Raw genomic sequence first — 18,894 nt, forward strand, 5'->3', positions numbered from 1 at the left:
TACATTACACAGCCCTCTGCACCCCTTTACATTACACAGCACCCTGCACCTCTGGACCCCTTTACATTACACAGCCCCCTGCATCCCTTTACATTACACAGCACCCTGCACCTCTGGACGCCTTTACATTACACAGCCTCCTGCACCCCTTTACATTACACAGCCCCCTGCACCTCTGGACCCCTTTACATTACACAGCACCCTGCATCACTGGACCCCTTTACATTACACAGCACCCTGCATCACTGGACCCCTTTACATTACACAGCACCCTGCACCTCTGGACCCCTTTACATTACACAGCACCCTGCATCTCTGGACCCCTTTACATTACGCAGCACCCTGCATCTCCCGATCCCTTTAAATTACATAGCACCCTGCATCTCTGGACCCCTTTACATTACACAGCCCCCTGCACCCCTTTACATTACACAGCACCCTGCACCTCTGGACCCCTATACTTACACAGCACCCTGCACCTCTGGACCCTTTACATTACACAGCACCCTGCATCTCTGGACTACTTTACATTACACAGTACCCTGCACCTCTGGACCCCTTTACATTACACAGCACCCTGCACCTCTGGACCCCTTTACATTACACAGCCCCTTGCACCCCTTTACATTACACAGCACCTTATACATTATACCCCTATACATTATACCTCCCCCACAGCTCTGGACCCCCTGCATGTTACACAGACCCCCCTTCAGTGCAGTCCCCCCTTCAGTGCAGACCACCCCCCTTCAGTGCAGACCCCCTCCCTTCAGTGCAGACCCCCTTCAGTGCAGACCCCTTCAATGTAGACCCCCCCTTCAGTGCAGACCCCTCCCTTCAGTGCAGACCCCCTCTCTTCATTGCAGACCCCCTCTCTTCAGTGCAGATCCCCTCCTACAGTGCAGACCCCCCCTTCAGTGCAGACCCCCTCTCTTCAGTGCAGACCCCCCTTCAGTGCAAACCCCCCCTTCAGTGCAGACTCCCTCCCTTTAGTGCAGACCCCCTCCATTTAGTGCAGACCCCCTTCAGTGCAGACCCCCTCCCTTTAGTGCAGATCCCCCTTCAGCGCAGACCCCCTCCCTTCAGTGCAGACCCCCCTTTAGTGCAGACCCCCTCCCTTTAGTGCAGACCCCCCTTCAGTGCAGATCCCCCCTTCAGTGCAGACCCCCTCCATTCAGTACCTCAGATAACCATGGCACATGCACAGCAGGTCTCCTCCCCCTGTGTATACATAAACAGAAAGGAGGGGGGTGGCTTCACTCTGCTCGGCTGTGCCTGTGACATCCGGGACTGCTCAGACAGCCTGCGGCAGTGAGAGAGGGGGATGGTTGGTGGAGTGGTGTCAACCCGCCCCCCCTTGCAACGCCACTGCCTCTCCCTGCTCTTACCTGCCTGTCACTGTGCTCCTGCCTAAACCCACCCGCAGGGCTGTCACCGCTTCAGTCGCGGATGGGGGAGGGGTGCCGGCCTGACACCCCTCCAGTGTGTGGCACCCGGAGTGGCCAGCCCCCCACTTGGTACACCATTGCTCTTACATTAGGGACCACCTTACATCAGAGGCTGGATAAAATCTTGCCCATGGGCCACAGCTTGTAGACCCCTGATCTATACCTGTACAATAGTAATGCACGGCAACCCTTTATTAGCATGCCATGTTTTACTTTTGCGAGAATTCATAACAGTCCCAGTATTTGTCCTTTTTCCACACTAGTTGAACAGCTTATAGCTTTTAGCTGCCACCCTACAATTGACACAATAAAATCTCTTGTACAGTGGTACCTTGGATTACTAGCATCATTTGTTCCAAGAGAATGCTTGTAATCCAAAGCACTCATATATCAAAGCAAGTTTCCCCATAGTCCTCTGATAATTCGTTCCACGGTGACTGCTATTGTATGCAGTACCGCATGTGGCCAGAGGTGGGGGGGCACCGGAGACACTCGGAAACACTCAGACACCACTCGGAGCCATTTGGATGCACTCAGAGACACTCAGGAAGGGAGTGGCTCAGAGTGTCACCGGTCCCCCCACACCTCTGGCCAAATGCTTAACCCAGAGGCTTGAATCCTGCTCGTCTTCCAAGACAACGCTCGCAAACCGAGTCAGGATTTTTAAAAAATAATAGCTCGTATTGCGAAATGCTCGTAAACACTCATAACACTCATTTTTATTCCCAGAGCTAAACTTTATTGATATCATATATGTGCCATGTTATACATAACATTACAGCTGGAGTTTGCCACTAGTAGATGTTTGCTGTTATAATATACCCTGTGTTGGGTTATACTACCTAAAGCTCAACCTCAGGCAAAGCTTTTTTTTTATTTTGAGTAGAGTGCTGAAAGGATAGAAGAGTGGGTATTACATTATCAATGGAAAGGGGGTCACACATATGAATATTCAGTATGTGTAATGCAGAAGGCATTTCAGACCTACTAGAAAAGAAGTGTGGGGGTGTGCAGATGCGCTGCCAGCGGATCACTTTCTCTGTGATTACACACAGCAGAAGCCAATCGGTGGGTGCACAGTACCCGATGTCTGCTGGTACGAGCCGATCGTTAGGCAGAGAGGCAGAATGGCGATCTGCCTATGTAAACAAGGCAGATAGCTGTTCTGACAGGAGGGAAGGGATGGAATTTGTGTCCCTGCAAAGCAGACAGAGCGTAGTAAAACACTGGCTAGACACACAAATCCTTTGATCACCCCTGATGTTAACCCCTTCTCAGCCAGTGTCATTAGTACAGTGACAGTGCATATTTTTTAGAACTGAACACTGTATTAGTGTCACTGGTCCCCAAAAAGTGTAAAAAGTGTCAGTTAGTGTCAGAATGTCCGCCACAATATCGCAGTCCCACTATAAGTCGCTGATTGCCATCATTACTAGTAAAATAAATAAATAAAAATATCCCACAGTTTGTAGATGCTATAAATTTTGCACAAACCAATCAATATACGCTTATTGGGATTTTTTTTACCAAAAATATGTAGCAGAATACATATTGACCCAAATGTATGAAGAAATTAGATTTTTTTACATTTTTTATTGGATATATTTTATAGTAGAAAGTAAAAAAATATTGTTTTTTTTTTTCAAAATTGTCAATCTTTTATTTTTTTTAAAAAAGGCAGAGGTGATCAAATACCACCAAAAGAAAGCTCTATTTGTGGGGGGAAAAAAGGACATTCTTATTTGGGTACAGAGTTGCATGACAGCGCAGTTGTCATTTAACGTAACACGGTATCACAAAAAATGGCCTGGTCATGAAGGGGGGTAAATCTTCCTGAGGTCAAGTGGTTAAAATTCCTTAGAACAATCACTCTGATGGGGATAACATTTAAACACTGGCAAGTTCTAGCCCCTTTTCACTTTATAATAAATACGAACGTCTTAAGTGGAATTGGGCTTTAAGCTACTACACAGGGGTCTCAAACAACATCAGGGATTATAAATGGCTGTTTTGGGAGCACCACTGAGAGTCAATCTATTAAATAAGAAAGGGACACTGCGGTTGATTTACTAAAACTGGAGAGAGCAAAACCTGGTGCAGCTTTGCAAAGAAACCAATCAGCTTCCATTTTTTGTCAAAGCTTAATTGGACAAGCTGAAGTTAGAAGCTTATTGGCTAACATGCATAGCTGCACTAGATTTTGCATTCCCCAATTTTATTAAATCAACCCCGCTATGTCAATTGCATCTTTATGACTAGATCTTAAAATGAATACTTCAGGTAGCATTACTCTGTAGTAGTAGCCAACACCATGACATAATAGAGAATAAGGCAGGCACAAATGGGGCACTCAGGGAAGAGATGCAGAAGGGAGAAATATCAATTCAATCAAAACTTCCATTTATTTCATGAAAATTGTGACTTACCCTGGCATGAAGTTGCCTAATTTTGCAAGGGAAACCATGTTGATGCTTTTACATGCTCATGTATTATTTGTGTGCCACTGGTAATAAGCCAGTGCTTGTATTATTTTTTTACAGATGTGTTCACTGAAAATCCAGATGAGAAATCCATTATCACATATGTAGTAGCATTTTATCACTATTTTTCCAAGATGAAGGTTTTGGCCGTGGAAGGAAAAAGAATTGGCAAGGTGAGGCAAGGTCTCTTTCATTACACAGAATTTTGAATGAGAATCTGTCATAATGTCATCCAATTTATCAAATTAAAGGACTACATTTTTTTTTAAATAGCTGATTGCTCACTGTTGCATTTTTTATTACTATAGTAGCCCATGAATTGGTCACAGTGTGAGTCCCAAAGACCTCCTTGATGCCACCACTGTTACTAGCCAAAGACTGACTATCTCCTAATAAAATAACCTATTTGTCTATTTGACATTGGAAGGACTATAATTCATTAAGATTGCATTACATTGCATATGTTTCTCTTCAAGGTTCTGGATAACGCCATTGACACAGAAAAGATGATATATGACTATGGAAGACTGACTTCAGATCTGCTGACATGGATTGAGCAAACAATTATTGCCCTCACCAACTGGAAGTTTGCTAATTCTTTACTGGGAGTCCAACAACAACTACAGTCATTTAGTACATACAGAACTACAGAGAAGCCTAAAAAGTAAGCAAAATAGAGTAGTTCCTAGACAGAACCTAGGTAACAGAGAAATCTTTCAGTCTGCTCTGGAAGCTATCAGGGTGTCTACTGATTTGCTGACAGCGGGTGATTATTTAATAATGAACTAACAATTGCCACAAATTTTCTTTTCTATGTCATTAGTATTCTAAATCATATATTACATTGTATGTTAGAAATTGATTGTGATGAACATTGTATTTTCTTAGATTTTACTTTGATATGTGCAACTGCTGTTATTTACATACAGCACAAGAAAATATTCTTGGGGTTAAAAATATTGTCCAATCCACAGATTTAAAGAAAAGGGTGACCTAGAAGTCCAGCTGTTCACTATACAATCCAGAATGAGGGAGAATAAACAAAGGGTATATGTACCACGAGATGGTCAGCTGGTGTCCGACATCAACAGGGTATGTTATAATCTATAAAAAAAATGAAAAAAATTAAAGTCGACCTCCAGGAAAACCGCTAAACAAACATATGAAATTGATATATCTTTACTGTTTTAAATGTCAACGGATTTGTTGAATGTCTGGCACTCCGGGACGATCAGTTTTTTAACACTCCCCTACAAAAAAAGCTATTGTGCCGAATTGTGGGTGTGGCCAAATTGTGCTAACATTGGGGGATGGGGCTTAAAAGGGTGTAGTTAAAAAAAAAACCTCAGCCTACTTAGTATGTATGCAGTATGCATATTCCATTGTCCTCAAAATATTATTTAATTACTATGCCACAAGTGAGAGTAACACATGTAGCAAGGTCTCTGGCCTCCTTCAGTCTAATGAGAACCTCCAAGGCCAGAAATAGTTGACATCCTTCTGTATGTGGTGGGTTGTGAGGCATTGTGGGTGCAAGGTGGATAAAGTTATTGGGCGCCAGACACTTCTTGGATGCAAAAGAGGTTTTATTTCTCTTAACAGTTCTTTTTGTATTTTTTGAGGAAAAGAGGGTTAGAGCCAGGACACCCTTGAATAGTTGCAAGTTCGATTAGCAGACTCCAAGACTTCAATAGGAGGACAGCCGTGCAGGGAAAGGTCTCCAGCAAGAAGCCACATCTGCACGTGCAGGAATGCTGTCTCTTATGGCAACAGTTTTTAACAGTTCCTAACACAAAACGTAACAGTTCTTTCACCTTCACTACAACTTCTCCTTGTAGTTCTTCCATACACTGAGCTCCCGGTCTCTCACTAGACCCTCTGATTCACTGCTACTGAATCCCTTAAGCTCCTCCAATCTTCACAGTGGTATCTTCCTCAAGCCTCACCCCCGCCTCTCTGCTGGGTCCCTTGTTTGGCACTCCCGATACTTCTCAAGCTGCTCGGTCCCTGGCTTGACACACAAGGCTGCTCTGCAGGCGTCACCTCCGCTGGCTGGGTCCCTGACTTGATTTCCCAATTCTCCACCGTGCCCCTTCGGTGAGAATACTGCTCTGGTACTTGCTTCAGTTACTCACTGTGGTCCCTGGTAATAAGGTGGTTGGTCCCTTAGTGGCGACAGCTTCCCTTCTACCTCCGACCACTGACAGACACATGTCTATCCAGACAGCCGTCCAGGTGGCACAGAACAGAGATAACCTGACTCCACCCGAATATATAGGTTCTCCCACCATGCCAAGGGATTCAAGAAAACCCCTGCCAATTGGCTGAAATACCCCATATACCCATAACCTGACCTTGGTTTGCCCTTCTCATATCTAATACCACCAAGTACCCAGCCACCTAGTGGTAGAAGAGAAAAATGCAACAAGGCCAAACTTAGGGAGAAATCAATGTACCTCTAACAATCAACCAGTATAACTACTCCTGGCAAGTAAATTTGTGAGGAGCATCCCTGCCTAAACTCCAGGGTGCTACACACAGAATGCAGCAGCCAGCAGTGTGCAATGCAGAGAGTGCAGGGGCCAGGGGTGGATAACGCACAGGATGCAGGGCACAGTAGTGCATAATGTACAGAATGCAGGGGTCAGAATTGCATTAGGCATAAAGTGCACTGCTCAGAAGGGTATAATGTACAGAATGTAGGGGTCAGGAGTACATAATGCACAGACTACAGGGTCGTGAGTACATAACGCACAAAATGCAGGAGCCATGAGTGCATAACGCACAGGATGCAGGAGCCAGGGGTGTGTATTGCCCAGGCCACTGTACAAAGCACAACCATAAAATATCCCGTCCTCCCAGTTCAAATCTCCTTCCCATTTAAACCTATACCCTTACAGTACAGATCCCCTGTTCCCCAGTCACATATCCCCCCCTCTCATCCTACCTGCACAGCACAGACCCCCAAGCACATATTTCCCTGTCCAGCACAGATCTACCCCTCCTAAGAAGCATATGAAGCAGCAATTCGCAGACCTCAGATGCAGCGGGCGGTTCAGAGAGAGGGGAAGTCCTTCCCTCAGCCATATATAATCAAACTGTGGCAAAGAAGAAGCCTCGCCTTTGCTCTGAACTGAACTAGCACAGAGCCTAGCAATTCACAAAAAAAAGTCGCGTGGCTACAACACCCCATTAGTGTCCATGATGTTCACAGAAAACCTAACATTTCCTTAGAAATAGTAATTCATTTCCTTTTGATATTCAGGCATGGGGCCGCCTTGAAAAGGCTGAACATGACCGTGAGACAGCTTTGAGAAATGAACTGATTCGACAAGAGAAGCTTGAACAGTTGGCAAAACGCTTTGACCGCAAGGCTGCAATGAGAGAGGCATGGATAGGTGAAAACCAACATCTTATTTCACAGGTAAAATTTGTGCCCCTCTTCCCCCCCCCCCCCCTTTTTTATGTATCAAGCCTTATATGTTTAGACAATGGGGGATGTTGACATTTTTTGCCTTAAGATCAATGTAGACTTTATATGGAACTGTGTTTACTGTTTCTTGCTCTTGGCAGCGTGTTGAACGAGCTTTGTTATTTTGCTGTATTGGACACCTCTTTATTCTATTTGATGATCCAGATACTTATCTGTGTGTTGAAACTGTCTTTCACATCAATTTCAATAAAAATTATTGAAACAGAAATTTATCTAGCATCCAAGACTGGTCAGGATGTTTCTTCGAGAGACAAAGGCCTCTGAATGTAACATGCACAGTGATACACAGGGGTTGTTTTACTAAAGGCAAATAAACTGTGCACTTTGCAAAGTGCATTTGCACTCTGCAAGAGCAGTTGCTCCAGAGCTTAGCAAATGAGTAGAAGCTCTACAGACTTCCATCATCCAATCATATGCAAGCAAAAATGCTGTATATTCTATTTTCCTTGCACGTGATTGGGTATTCTTTGCAAAGTGAAGCTTTACCTCATTTACTATGTCCTGGAGCAACTGCACTTGCAGACAACAATTGTCAAAAGGATGTACTAATGGTAAGATTTTAGGACAACAGTCTGTCAACAGACAATCCCCTACCAACATTCGTACCGGGTGTACAAAGCTTTAGGCTGGGAAGTAGTAAACCCTCTGGAATGTCTGCACTGCAGAGCATTGACATGTCAGTGGTCTCCTTACAGTGAATGAGTTATTCCTAAATGTGCAGCATAAGCACAATGGCACCTCTACTCGAATCTTCCTAACTATTTGGAAATGTTTGATTTTTGTAACTAAACAAAGTTTATCAGAAAATACTTTGGTGGAATGGTAGACAAACTGTACTCTTTACCTTTCAAAATGTCCACAATGTCAGGTACAACTCATACAGCTATGGTTTGACCTTAATTCCCAGAGAAAGTGCAAGATTTGTAACTATAGTTAGTTTTGTATATTGTGGGAATGTGGTTTCACATATATGTTGTTTCTAACAGGATAATTTTGGCTGTGATTTGCCATCTGTGGAGGCTGCCAAAAAGAAACATGAAGCCATTGAAACGGATATTCTGGCCTATGAAAGCCGCATTCAGTCATTAGTCAATCTAGCTAAAGAACTGGAAAATGAGAATTATCATGACATCAAGAGAATCAATGCTAGAAAGGACAATATTGTACGGATGTGGCAGTTTCTTTTGGAAAATTTACAAAATCGACGCCAGCGGCTTAACATGAACCTAGAACTTCAAATCTTGTTTCAGGACATGCTACACACTGTCACATGGATGGATGAAATGAAGGTAAAACATAGTGCCCCCAAACATTTATTCCTTCAACAGTGGCCTAGTTGTTGCTCCTGAAGCAATTGACCCTGGCAGCCTATGAAAGTTAATTAGTCAAAGACTTCTGCTGGGCGGTTTAAGCATGAAAAATTCATATTAGCCTTCTGTAAATCACCTGAGAAAATGCCAAATAAGATGCATGTTAATCTAATCATGTTCAAATTCGTTTTTTTTAAATCTAACTGCTATATTTCAGTTCACCCCAAATTAATTCATATTGCCTACTGAAATGCATCCTCTCTAAATTCTTAATTTTGCTGTTGTCACATTCACTTTATTTAATCCATATAATTCTAATGTATTATTAAAGTAGTCCTAGACTCTGGAAACCATAACCAAAAAGGTAAAGTAGAGGACAAAGAACTAGTGACCAGTATTGTTTGTTGGTTCCCTGCAGTTGTTCTTTGTTCAGAACCAACATACTATGTCTCCTTAGAGAAACATTAGAGAAACAAGGTGGTAGGGCACTGGAATGCCAGACCTTTTTTCCACGCTGTGCCTTGGTGTGGCAACAGCCATCTTGGTGGAGGTTTAGAGCTTTGATTCTTCTGTCAAACCAGCCCTGAAGAGGTAAATAATGCAGGAGCAATCAGTTACTTACACTGCATGTCTTCGGATACAGCTTCCTGAGGAAGAGTTAGCAGCACAATAGTGACATAACCAACTGTCAATATAGATGGCCTTAGATGACCTCTTACAGTATATGCAGATATGAAGCTATAAGGCTATAGGAACTAGAGACCCTAGGCGTTGTTTATGGGGAATTAAATTAAATGTTTTCATGCATGATTACCCAACTTTCAGGATTCACACATTTTTCTAATTAAATGCAATTAGAAAATTGTGTAAATCTTGGGTAAAGTTGTTTGAATTGTTTGTAAAAACATGGAAAAATAGACTTACTTTATCAAGTCACTAATCTTTTAATCAAATTATTGGCTTATATCCCAGGTAAGTTAGGTTGAATCTAGGAAACTTTGCTTTTCAAAAAGCTGTTTGTACAAGGCAAAAATGAAATCCTAACTTTGTTTGCTTCACTTCTTTGCTGCTCCTAGAATGGGCTTTTATCATCAGACTTTGGGAAACACCTCAATGAAGTTGAATATTTGCTCCAAAAACATGCCTTAACTGAAGCTGACATTGCTACACAAAATAACAAAGTGAATTCTTATCACACAACTATGCAGATGTTCATCACCGAAGAAGGTAAGTTAATACTTGTCTTTTAATTTATTACTGAGATACAGTACATATAGTTCTGGTAGCGCAATTCACGTCAAATGAGACACTGCACTGATCCATTAAGACATCCCATGTGCAACAATTTCAGGGTCATGACATGGGCATGTCAGGAGTAAAAATCTGTGCCTCATTCATCAAACTACTAAACAAAGAATAACTAATTCATAGAAACCAACCAAATTTACCCTTTTTCCTTTTGTTTCTGGTATATAAAGAGTATCTAATTTTTTAGGCCACACATTAGTCTAATTGTCTGTGATCTTTTAAGAACAGCCAGTTTGGTTGCTGTTAATGGAGAATACATTTTCATACTCTCTTTCCTTTGGGGGAGAGGCCACATTGCCTGGGATCCTGTTAATGCAAATATATCCGTATTGTAATTGAAAACCATAATGCATAATTTCTGACTAGATGGCATTGGGACTGAACGAAGAGAACAGGAAAGAGTACCTGTAATATAGGCTGGTCAGGTGAGGGTCGTGGTCACTGCGGAGGAGTGTCCGTGCTACAGTCCAGAGTCTGGTAGTGATCTAAAAAGGCTGAATCTGGTTGTGTAATCCAGTTTTAAGGTAAGGGCAGGCAGATGTCAAGCATTATCCAGTGAACAGTTTTGAGGTTAGAACAGGTAGCAGCCAAGCATAATCCAGTAAACAGTCCGAGGTCAAGACAGGTAGTGGGCTAGCATAATCCAGTAAATAATCCAAGCTCAGGGCTGGTGGCAATCTGAAATATTATTTCAAGTTCAAGGCAGAGTGGCAACAAGGGAATCCAAGACAGGTTGAGGCAGGAACACACAAAGTACAACCGATAGGGAGACAGGAAGCAAAACACTATCACAAGCCAACAACCCTATGCTTGTAATGCTCAAATAGAGTGCCACAGCTAATCAGGGTAGTGGAGGAGGCCAAAAGCAGCGCGGCAGTGCTGCCTAGCAACCGGGACACTATAGAGGCAGTGCAGCGCTGCCAATAAAAGAGGAAGGAGGTGATATCCACAGAACAGGCCAGCCCATCCCCTAGTAACAGAGATTCTGCTGAAAAGAAGGCAGTAGGAAAATAGGAGGCATCTTTTCATCTGCCAGTTAGCAGGTAACAGAAAAGGTTGACTCTCTCTCCTAACAGTAGCATGCAGGGCTGTTGATATTTTTTTCCCTGGGGGGAGAGGTTTCACCCTTGGGAAAAATATAAGTAGGCGGGGCCAGCTCATTGCAGTGAATTATGGGTGTGGCAAAATTGCAGTTAAAGGTTCTTAAAACTTGAGCCTACCCGCTATGTACACATTATGACATGGTCCTCTTACCCACAAAATATGCTTTAGTTACTGTGCCACAAGTGAGAGTTTAACAGACATGTGCAAACCTCAGCACAATCAATTGTAAAAACTCTTCCATTACATATGCTTTTTTTCTGCACAGTCTACCCCCAAGAAGAATGTCATTAATGCTGTGGCTACTGAACAACCAGTAAATATTGTAAAATATAAAGAGTGCAGTAGTCAGGAGTATGTAATACACTTAGAGTGCAGTTCTCAGTAGCATGACATATACAGTCCAATGTACAGAGTTTAGTGGTCATGAGTATGTCATATACAGCCCAGAGTGCAGTGGTCAGGAAAATGTCATATACAGCCCAGCATATAGAACAGTGGTTCTCAACCGGGGTTCCGCGGAACCTTAGATTTCACGAGAAGTCCCTAGGGGTTCTGCGGCAATCTACTCGTCAATCACAGACAGCTGACGAGTAGATCTAATCTCAGCCAACATGCAGAGTAGCACTGTAATCAGACTTCTTTCATAGCGCAATTTTTCCCGCCGGTCCCTCCTTTCCTCCCGTCCACCCCAGGTGCTTGTATATGACATCACCTGGGGTAGATGGGAGGAAAGCAGGGGCTGGCGGGAAGGATCGTGCTATGAGAGAGGTCTGATTACAGCCACTTCCCACGTTACTCTGCAATTGAAAAAACTCCTGTACCCTGATGTGTGATCCATTCTCTGCACCCTCCTGTATCCTGATATGTGCTCCATTCCCAGCAACCTCCTGTACCCTTACGTGTGCTCCATTCCCTGCACCCTCCTGTACCCTGACGTGTGCTCCATTCCCTGCATCCTCTTGTACCCTGACGTGTGGTCCATTCCCTGCACCCTCCTGCACCCTGACATGTGCTCCATTCCCTGCACCCTCCTGTACCCTGACGTGTGCTCCATTCCCTGCAACCTCCTGTACCCTGACGTGTGCTCCATTCCCTGCAACCTCCTGTACCCTGACGTGTGCTCCATTCCCTGCACCCTCCAGTACCCTGACGTGCTCCATTCCCTGCAACCTCCTGTACCCTGCTATGTGACATCTACCCTGCACCCTCCAGTACCCTGCTATGTGACATCTACCCTGCACCCTCCAGTACTCTGCTATGTGACGTTTACCCTGCTCCCTCCTGTACCCTGCTATGTGACATCTACCCTGCTATGTGATATCTACCATGTACCCTGCTATGTGACATTTACCCTGCACCCCCTGTACCCTGCTATGTGACATCTACCCTGCTATGTGATATTTACCCTGTACCCTGCTATGTGACATTTACCCTGCACCCTCCTGTACCCTGCTATGTGACATTTACCCTGCACCCTCCTGTACCCTTCTATGTGACATTTACCCTGCACCCTGCTATGTGACATATATCCTGTACCCTCCTATGTGATATTTACCCTGTACCCTGCTGTGTGACATTTACCCTGTACCCTGCTATGTGACATTTACCCTGCACCCTCCTGTACCCTGCTATGTGGCATTTACACTGTACCCTCCTGTACCCTGCTATTTGACATTTATCCTGTATCCTCCTGTACCCTTCTATGTGACATTTACCCTGCACCCTCCTGTACCCTGCTATGTGACATTTACCCTGCACCCTCCTGTACCCTTCTAGGTGACATTTACCCTGCACCCTGCTGTACCCTGCTATGTGACATGTACCCTGCTATGTGACATGTACCCCACACCCTCCTGTACCCTGCTTTGTGACACATACCCTGCTATGTGACCTGTACCCTGCTGTGTGACCTGTACAATTTTGTGTGCCCTGTACCATGTTGTGTGCCCTGTACTCTGCTATGTGCCCTGTACTGCACCCTGTTGTGTGCCATGTACCGTGTTGTGTGTGTGTTGTGTGTTTCAGAAGAAAAACCGCACATGTTTCACATAAAATAGTATAGAATCTCATGGTCATGAGTATGTCATATACAGCCCAGTGTACAGAGTGCAGTGGTCAGGCATATGTCATAAACTGCCGTGTACAGAGTGCAATGGTGAGACATACAGTATCTCAGTACAACCCTTACATTTTTGTATATATTTTATTATATCTTTTCATGTGACAACACTGAATAAATTACACTTTGCTACAATGTAAAGTAGTGAGTGTACAGCTTGTATTACAGTGTAAATTTGCTGTCCCCTTAAAATAACTCAAAACATTAATGTCTAAACCACTGGCAACAAAAGTAAGTTCATCCCTAAGTGAAAATGTCCAAATTGGGCCCAATTAGCCATTTTCCCTCCCCGATGTCATGTGACTCGTTAGTGTTACAAGGTCTCAGGTGTGAATGGGGATCAGGTGTGTTAAATTTGGTGTTGTTGTTTTCACTCTCTCATACTGGTCACTGGAAGTTCAACATGGCACCTCATGGCAAAGAACTCTCTGAGGATCTGAAAAAAAAAGAATTGTTGCTCTACATAAAGATGACCTAGGCTATAAGAAGATTGACAAGACCCTGAAACTGAGCTGCAGCATGGTCACCAAGACCATACAGCCGTTTAACAGGACAGGTTCCACTCAGAACAGGCCTCGCCATGGTCGACCAAAGAAGTTGAGTGCATGTGCTTAGTGTCATATACAGAGGTTGTCTTTGGGAAATAGACGTATTGCTGCAGAGGTTGAAGGTGTGGGGGGGTCAGCTTGTCAGTGCTCAGACCATACGCCGCACACTGCATCAAATTGGTCTGTATGGCTGTTGTCCCAAAAGGAAGCCTCTTCTAAAGATGTTGCACAAGAAAGCATGCAAACAGTTTGCTGAAGACAAGCAGACTAAGGACATAGATTACTGCAACCATGTCCTGTGGTCTGATGAGACCAAGATAAACTTATTTGGTTCAGATGGTGTCAAGCATGTGTGGCGGCAACAAGGTGAGGAATACAAAGACAAGTGTGTCTTGCCTACAGTCAAGCATGGTGGTGGGAGTGTCATGGTCTGGGGCTGCATGAATGCTGTCGGCTAAAGTTCATTGAGGGAACCATGAATACCAACATGTACTGAGACATACTGAAGCAGGAGACAGGGCCGCCAGCCTGCTCTGTGGATGGGTGCTTTGGGTGGGGTGGTTGGGACCCCCATATACGTTCCTCTTATCTATGCCCCTGGCAACATGCAATCATAGCAAAAAATGTGTATGTATATAATTACGTTGGGTAACTTTAAAGTGTAATTGCACCTTTGGTGCAGTTACATACTGTATTTATCAGGGTACCCAAACTTAGACCCAGTCCTGACCCAGTTCCTCTCCTAGTTTTATACTTACCTGTCCCCAATCCAGTGAAATAGAATGCCTGGATACATACCCTCTTGTCAAAAATCTGCTCTGCATAGCATAGGTCTCCTATTCATTCATATGGACTTCCAAAAGCGCATTAATGAGTCTAGTGGGAAGACTTTACACAGATTCTTGTAGTGACGTGGAAGTCAACAGAAAGTAGAATCACTAAGATCTGTGGGGAACATTGACACACTTAGAAGTGTTGTCTTTCTGTTGGTTATTTCTCTGAATTGGAACTTCATTTGCTGGTGTGTAAAAAACAGAGTAGGGCTAAGCGCTAAGGAGCCAAGTGGACCAATGAGTATTAGATGCAGCTGTATAAACCTCCTGGGAGTGGAAGCAAAGTAATACAAACCAAGAACAAAAATAAAAACAGTGCACTGAAATTGAGCAAGAGTTAGTAGTCAATGATGTAGAAAATCTTGTCCTCTTCTTGGACAAGATTTTCCTACATTATTGGCTACTAACTATTGCTCAATTTCAGTGTGCTGTTTTCATTTTTGTTCTTTATTTGGTGGTGTGTGCAGTAGGGGAGGCAAGTATTCACTTCCTTCTTGAAGGTTCAGATTTTGTAGGCAATTTTACTTTTATGACAGTTTGGCTTCAATTCTCTGTTAAAATATATGATATAGAGTGTTACATTTTTATTGGGTTACATCAATGTGTTAAAGTTATTTAAAAGTTATTTTACTTTTGAATCTTTGCCTTGTAGGGTACAAGCCTTGTGATCCACAGTTGATTAAAGACAGAGTTCAACACCTTGAACTTTGTTATCAAGACCTTGTTGCATTGGCAGCTCAACGGAAGGCTCGCCTACTACAATGTAGATGTATGTGGAAGTTCTTTGGAGACATGGATGAGATTGAAAGATGGATCAAGGAGAAAGAACACATTTATACTTCTATGGACTTTGGAAAAGATCTTACCACCATTTCTATCCTTCAAAGAAAGCATAAGGCTTTTGAAGATGAACTTAAAGGTTTGGAGTCTATCTTACAGGAAGTCATTAAAGATGGAGAAACTTTAATTGCCAGCAAACATTATGGGGCACCTAAGATTCAAGAACGAATTGAGAATATCAAAGATGAGTGGGCACAGCTAAAAGAGTTATCTGCATTCCGCTGGAAAGTTTTACATGATACTGAAAACTTTTTCCAGTTTCAGGTTGATGCTGATGATCTAGTTTCCAGATTGCAGGACACATACCGTCTAATGCAAACAGAAGACATTGGTCATGATGAATATTCGACTAACGTGCTGGTGAAAAAACACAAAGACCTTCTAGATGACATCATGCTGAACAGAAATGTCTTAGAAAACCTTAGTCAGCTTGCTCAAAGCTTTCCAGAAGAATACAAATCATCCCCTGAGATAGACAGCCGACTTCAAAAATTGAAAGCACTTTACTCTGATCTGGCATCTCTAGCAGACTTACGATCCCAAAAACTTCAAGATACTCTGGCATATTACACAATTCTTGGGGAGATAGATTCCTGTGAAATGTGGATGAATGAGAAAGAAAAGTGGCTTCAACATATGGAGATTCCAGAATCCCTTGAAGACATGGGAGTAGTCCAGCACAGGTAACCCCTCTATACCAAAATTATGAACACCTAGACCACTTTTAGTGTGCCACATGCTTCATTCATTTTTTTACCTGCACAGTATCATACACCTTTAAAAATAAGTATAATTTCTGTTGGATAAATTGTTGAAGTACCTACTCTTTCTATTACATGTTCCATATTTTGAAACAAATAAAAAATTAAGCAGCGCAGGGCCTCTTCTAAAGATCATGGCAGGTCACAACAGGTAGTTATCTTACCACCAAAGTCAATTGGCAAGAATTCCCTGCCATATTTTTCACTCTGTTCCCATCCACTTGTTTTGGCTGTCTGTTCCCACTCTTGCTGTATTTTCCAAAATATAAAATCAGTTAAAAATTCAGCTAAGGGATTGGATCTTATAAGGGCTACAACAGATATTCAGCTTGGAAACTATAGTGAAGAATAAGGTAATGCCACAAAGTATTTTAACACTTGAACATGTATAAAAATAATAATAGTTTTGGTGGAATGACCATTTCATTTCTTTCTTGCTCTAGAGCAGTGTTTCTCAACTTTTTTTGCAGTCAAGGCAACCTTCAAAATGTTGCACCCATTCTAAAATATAAAAAACTATTCTAATAGTTTTACAAAATGCAGCAACATCCACACACGTAGGACACCCAGCGTTAGAGGTGAATTATTCTTCCAAAGCAAAAACACTTTTGCACACTGGTATTGACTAGTATTCCAGCGTTTCTCTTCTCCCTAACTTTCTCTACATCAGTCAGCTAATGTGACCCCAGTGCCTGATGGAGAGGGGCAGAGGAGGGTCAAACAATGATGCCATGCAGGCGACCAACATCGTCCTTATCAACTGATGATGTCATCGGTTGTTAGGATGACGGTGGCTAGAAGGTCATAATGGTGTATAATAAATACCTGTGGCTTTGTGTAACTAAAAGGCAAGCTTGATCCACCTGCTGTACTTGTATACAATTTTTGAGAAATTTTTAGCCATTTTTTCAAGGCACCCCTGAAGAAACCTCAAGACAACCCAGGGTGCCTAGGCACCCTGTGTAAAAAAGGCTGCTCTAGGGAACATAAAAAGAAGAAAATGCTGTAAGATAATAAAATAAGGGGCAACCTAAAATTTTGCAGCCCTATGTAAAGCCAAATCTTTATACAATCACAACTTTTATTTCCATTATTGTATATCTGATCATATCATCACAGGTGGAGTTATCATGTCACAGTAAGCAATTAGCCCTAAATTATATTATGTTATTTGCTGCTGTTAAATGAATACAAAATACGAAACATCAAATTCAGTAATACATAGAGTGAAAACCTATTTATCTGTGTTAAATACCAGCTCGCTTGAACTGTGAACCCCTCCCTGTCCCACCTGCAGCAACCTGTAATTGGCAAGGATGCTAGAACTACAAGACACCTTCCGTTTCTGCAGGTCTACCTTTTTACATGAAATACTTTTCTACTTCCCAAAAATACAGCACTGTTTCTCAAAGACCAGGTCTACCTTTTCGGTACATTTTAGGTGTCCAATCTTTTATATCTGTGCCAGAAAACAGCTGGTGCATGTGGTCCTAAAAGTGGTGCATGAGGAAGAGATGAACACATTTTCAGTATGCCCCTTTTTTTTTATAAACAAGTCTCCTCATATGATATTATTAATTTGGTTACTAATGATATTTATCCCGACTCTTATTTAAATGAAAAATGTGAACATTTGAAAATCGCTAGCAGTTTGTCATTGATAACTGATTTTGTTTTAAGAATACATCTAGAACAGCGGTTGCCAATTTACTTGATATAGGGGAGCTCAAGTATGGCCCCTGACATCACCAAAGGGTCACACACAACATTCAGTGAAAGTAATGCCACAGAAAGCTGTCAGTGATTGTAGACATGCAACAGGAGATGGTCAGAGACTGCAAACAAGCTATAGGGCATGTTGGAGACAAGCAACATGTTTTAGGAGACAAAGACTGGAGACACATTACATGAGACTGCTGGGGATGACTGCTTAATACTCCCTTTACATATCAATACCTCCTTATTTGTGCTCCCTACAGCCATCTTTAAATTACTTATGCCACATTTGATATTTCTCTCAGCAAATCCATTATAAAAGATCAGAAGGAAACAAATAAAAAGACGAAATGGATAGGCATCATAGGAAAATGCCATTACCTATAAGAAGCCACTCTAAAGAATATTTTTCCTTAAAAGGCCCCTTTCACCCGGGCTGTCCAATCAGGTCCGCCTGTCTGTTTTTCAGGTGGACCTGATTGGACCATCCATTCACCCATATGGAGCAGCGGATGTCAGCAGACACATGTCCGCTGACATCCACCAATATCTGATTCGATCCTGCATGCCAAATCCAGATGGATGATGATCCTATTTACCATCCAACTGGCGGATCGGATCAGATGGGATCGGATAAAACGGACAGTCGGTTCATTTTATCCCATCTCCCCATAGAGGTGAGCAAGACTCTGACAGGTCCGTCTCTGCACAGTGAGCAGAGACGGACCTGTCATCCACCTGCTCAGCGGGGATCAACGGAGCGATCACCACTGAGCAATGGAGTCCGTCAAATGGATCCGCCCTGTGTGAATGGGGCCTTATTTGCTTGTAACTGACCACTGTCTGCAGGGGCACCAGTGGCTGCATAATAAGTGCCAAAAAGCTGCATGCGGACCCAAGTTCGCAGGTTGGACACCAGGGAAACACAACATAT

The 18,894-nt window shown here is 42.9% G+C and overlaps 1 protein-coding gene across 2 annotated transcripts in view; it reads left to right on the forward strand.

Moving 5' to 3' along the window:
* Window positions 1–18,894, forward strand: part of SPTB (spectrin beta, erythrocytic) — a 233,340-nt gene that overhangs the window by 86,001 nt on the left and 128,445 nt on the right. For both annotated transcript variants that reach the window (XM_073609324.1, XM_073609325.1), the window contains 7 exons: window positions 3,989–4,101; window positions 4,405–4,592; window positions 4,903–5,020; window positions 7,194–7,352; window positions 8,408–8,710; window positions 9,808–9,958; window positions 15,296–16,166. In XM_073609324.1, coding sequence (XP_073465425.1) covers window positions 3,989–4,101; window positions 4,405–4,592; window positions 4,903–5,020; window positions 7,194–7,352; window positions 8,408–8,710; window positions 9,808–9,958; window positions 15,296–16,166 — 1,903 coding nt within the window. The remainder of the gene's footprint in view (window positions 1–3,988; window positions 4,102–4,404; window positions 4,593–4,902; window positions 5,021–7,193; window positions 7,353–8,407; window positions 8,711–9,807; window positions 9,959–15,295; window positions 16,167–18,894) is intronic.

The sequence above is a fragment of the Aquarana catesbeiana genome, linkage group LG13 (genome assembly GCF_042186555.1).
Source record: "Aquarana catesbeiana isolate 2022-GZ linkage group LG13, ASM4218655v1, whole genome shotgun sequence".
Classification (NCBI taxonomy): Eukaryota; Metazoa; Chordata; class Amphibia; order Anura; family Ranidae; genus Aquarana; species Aquarana catesbeiana.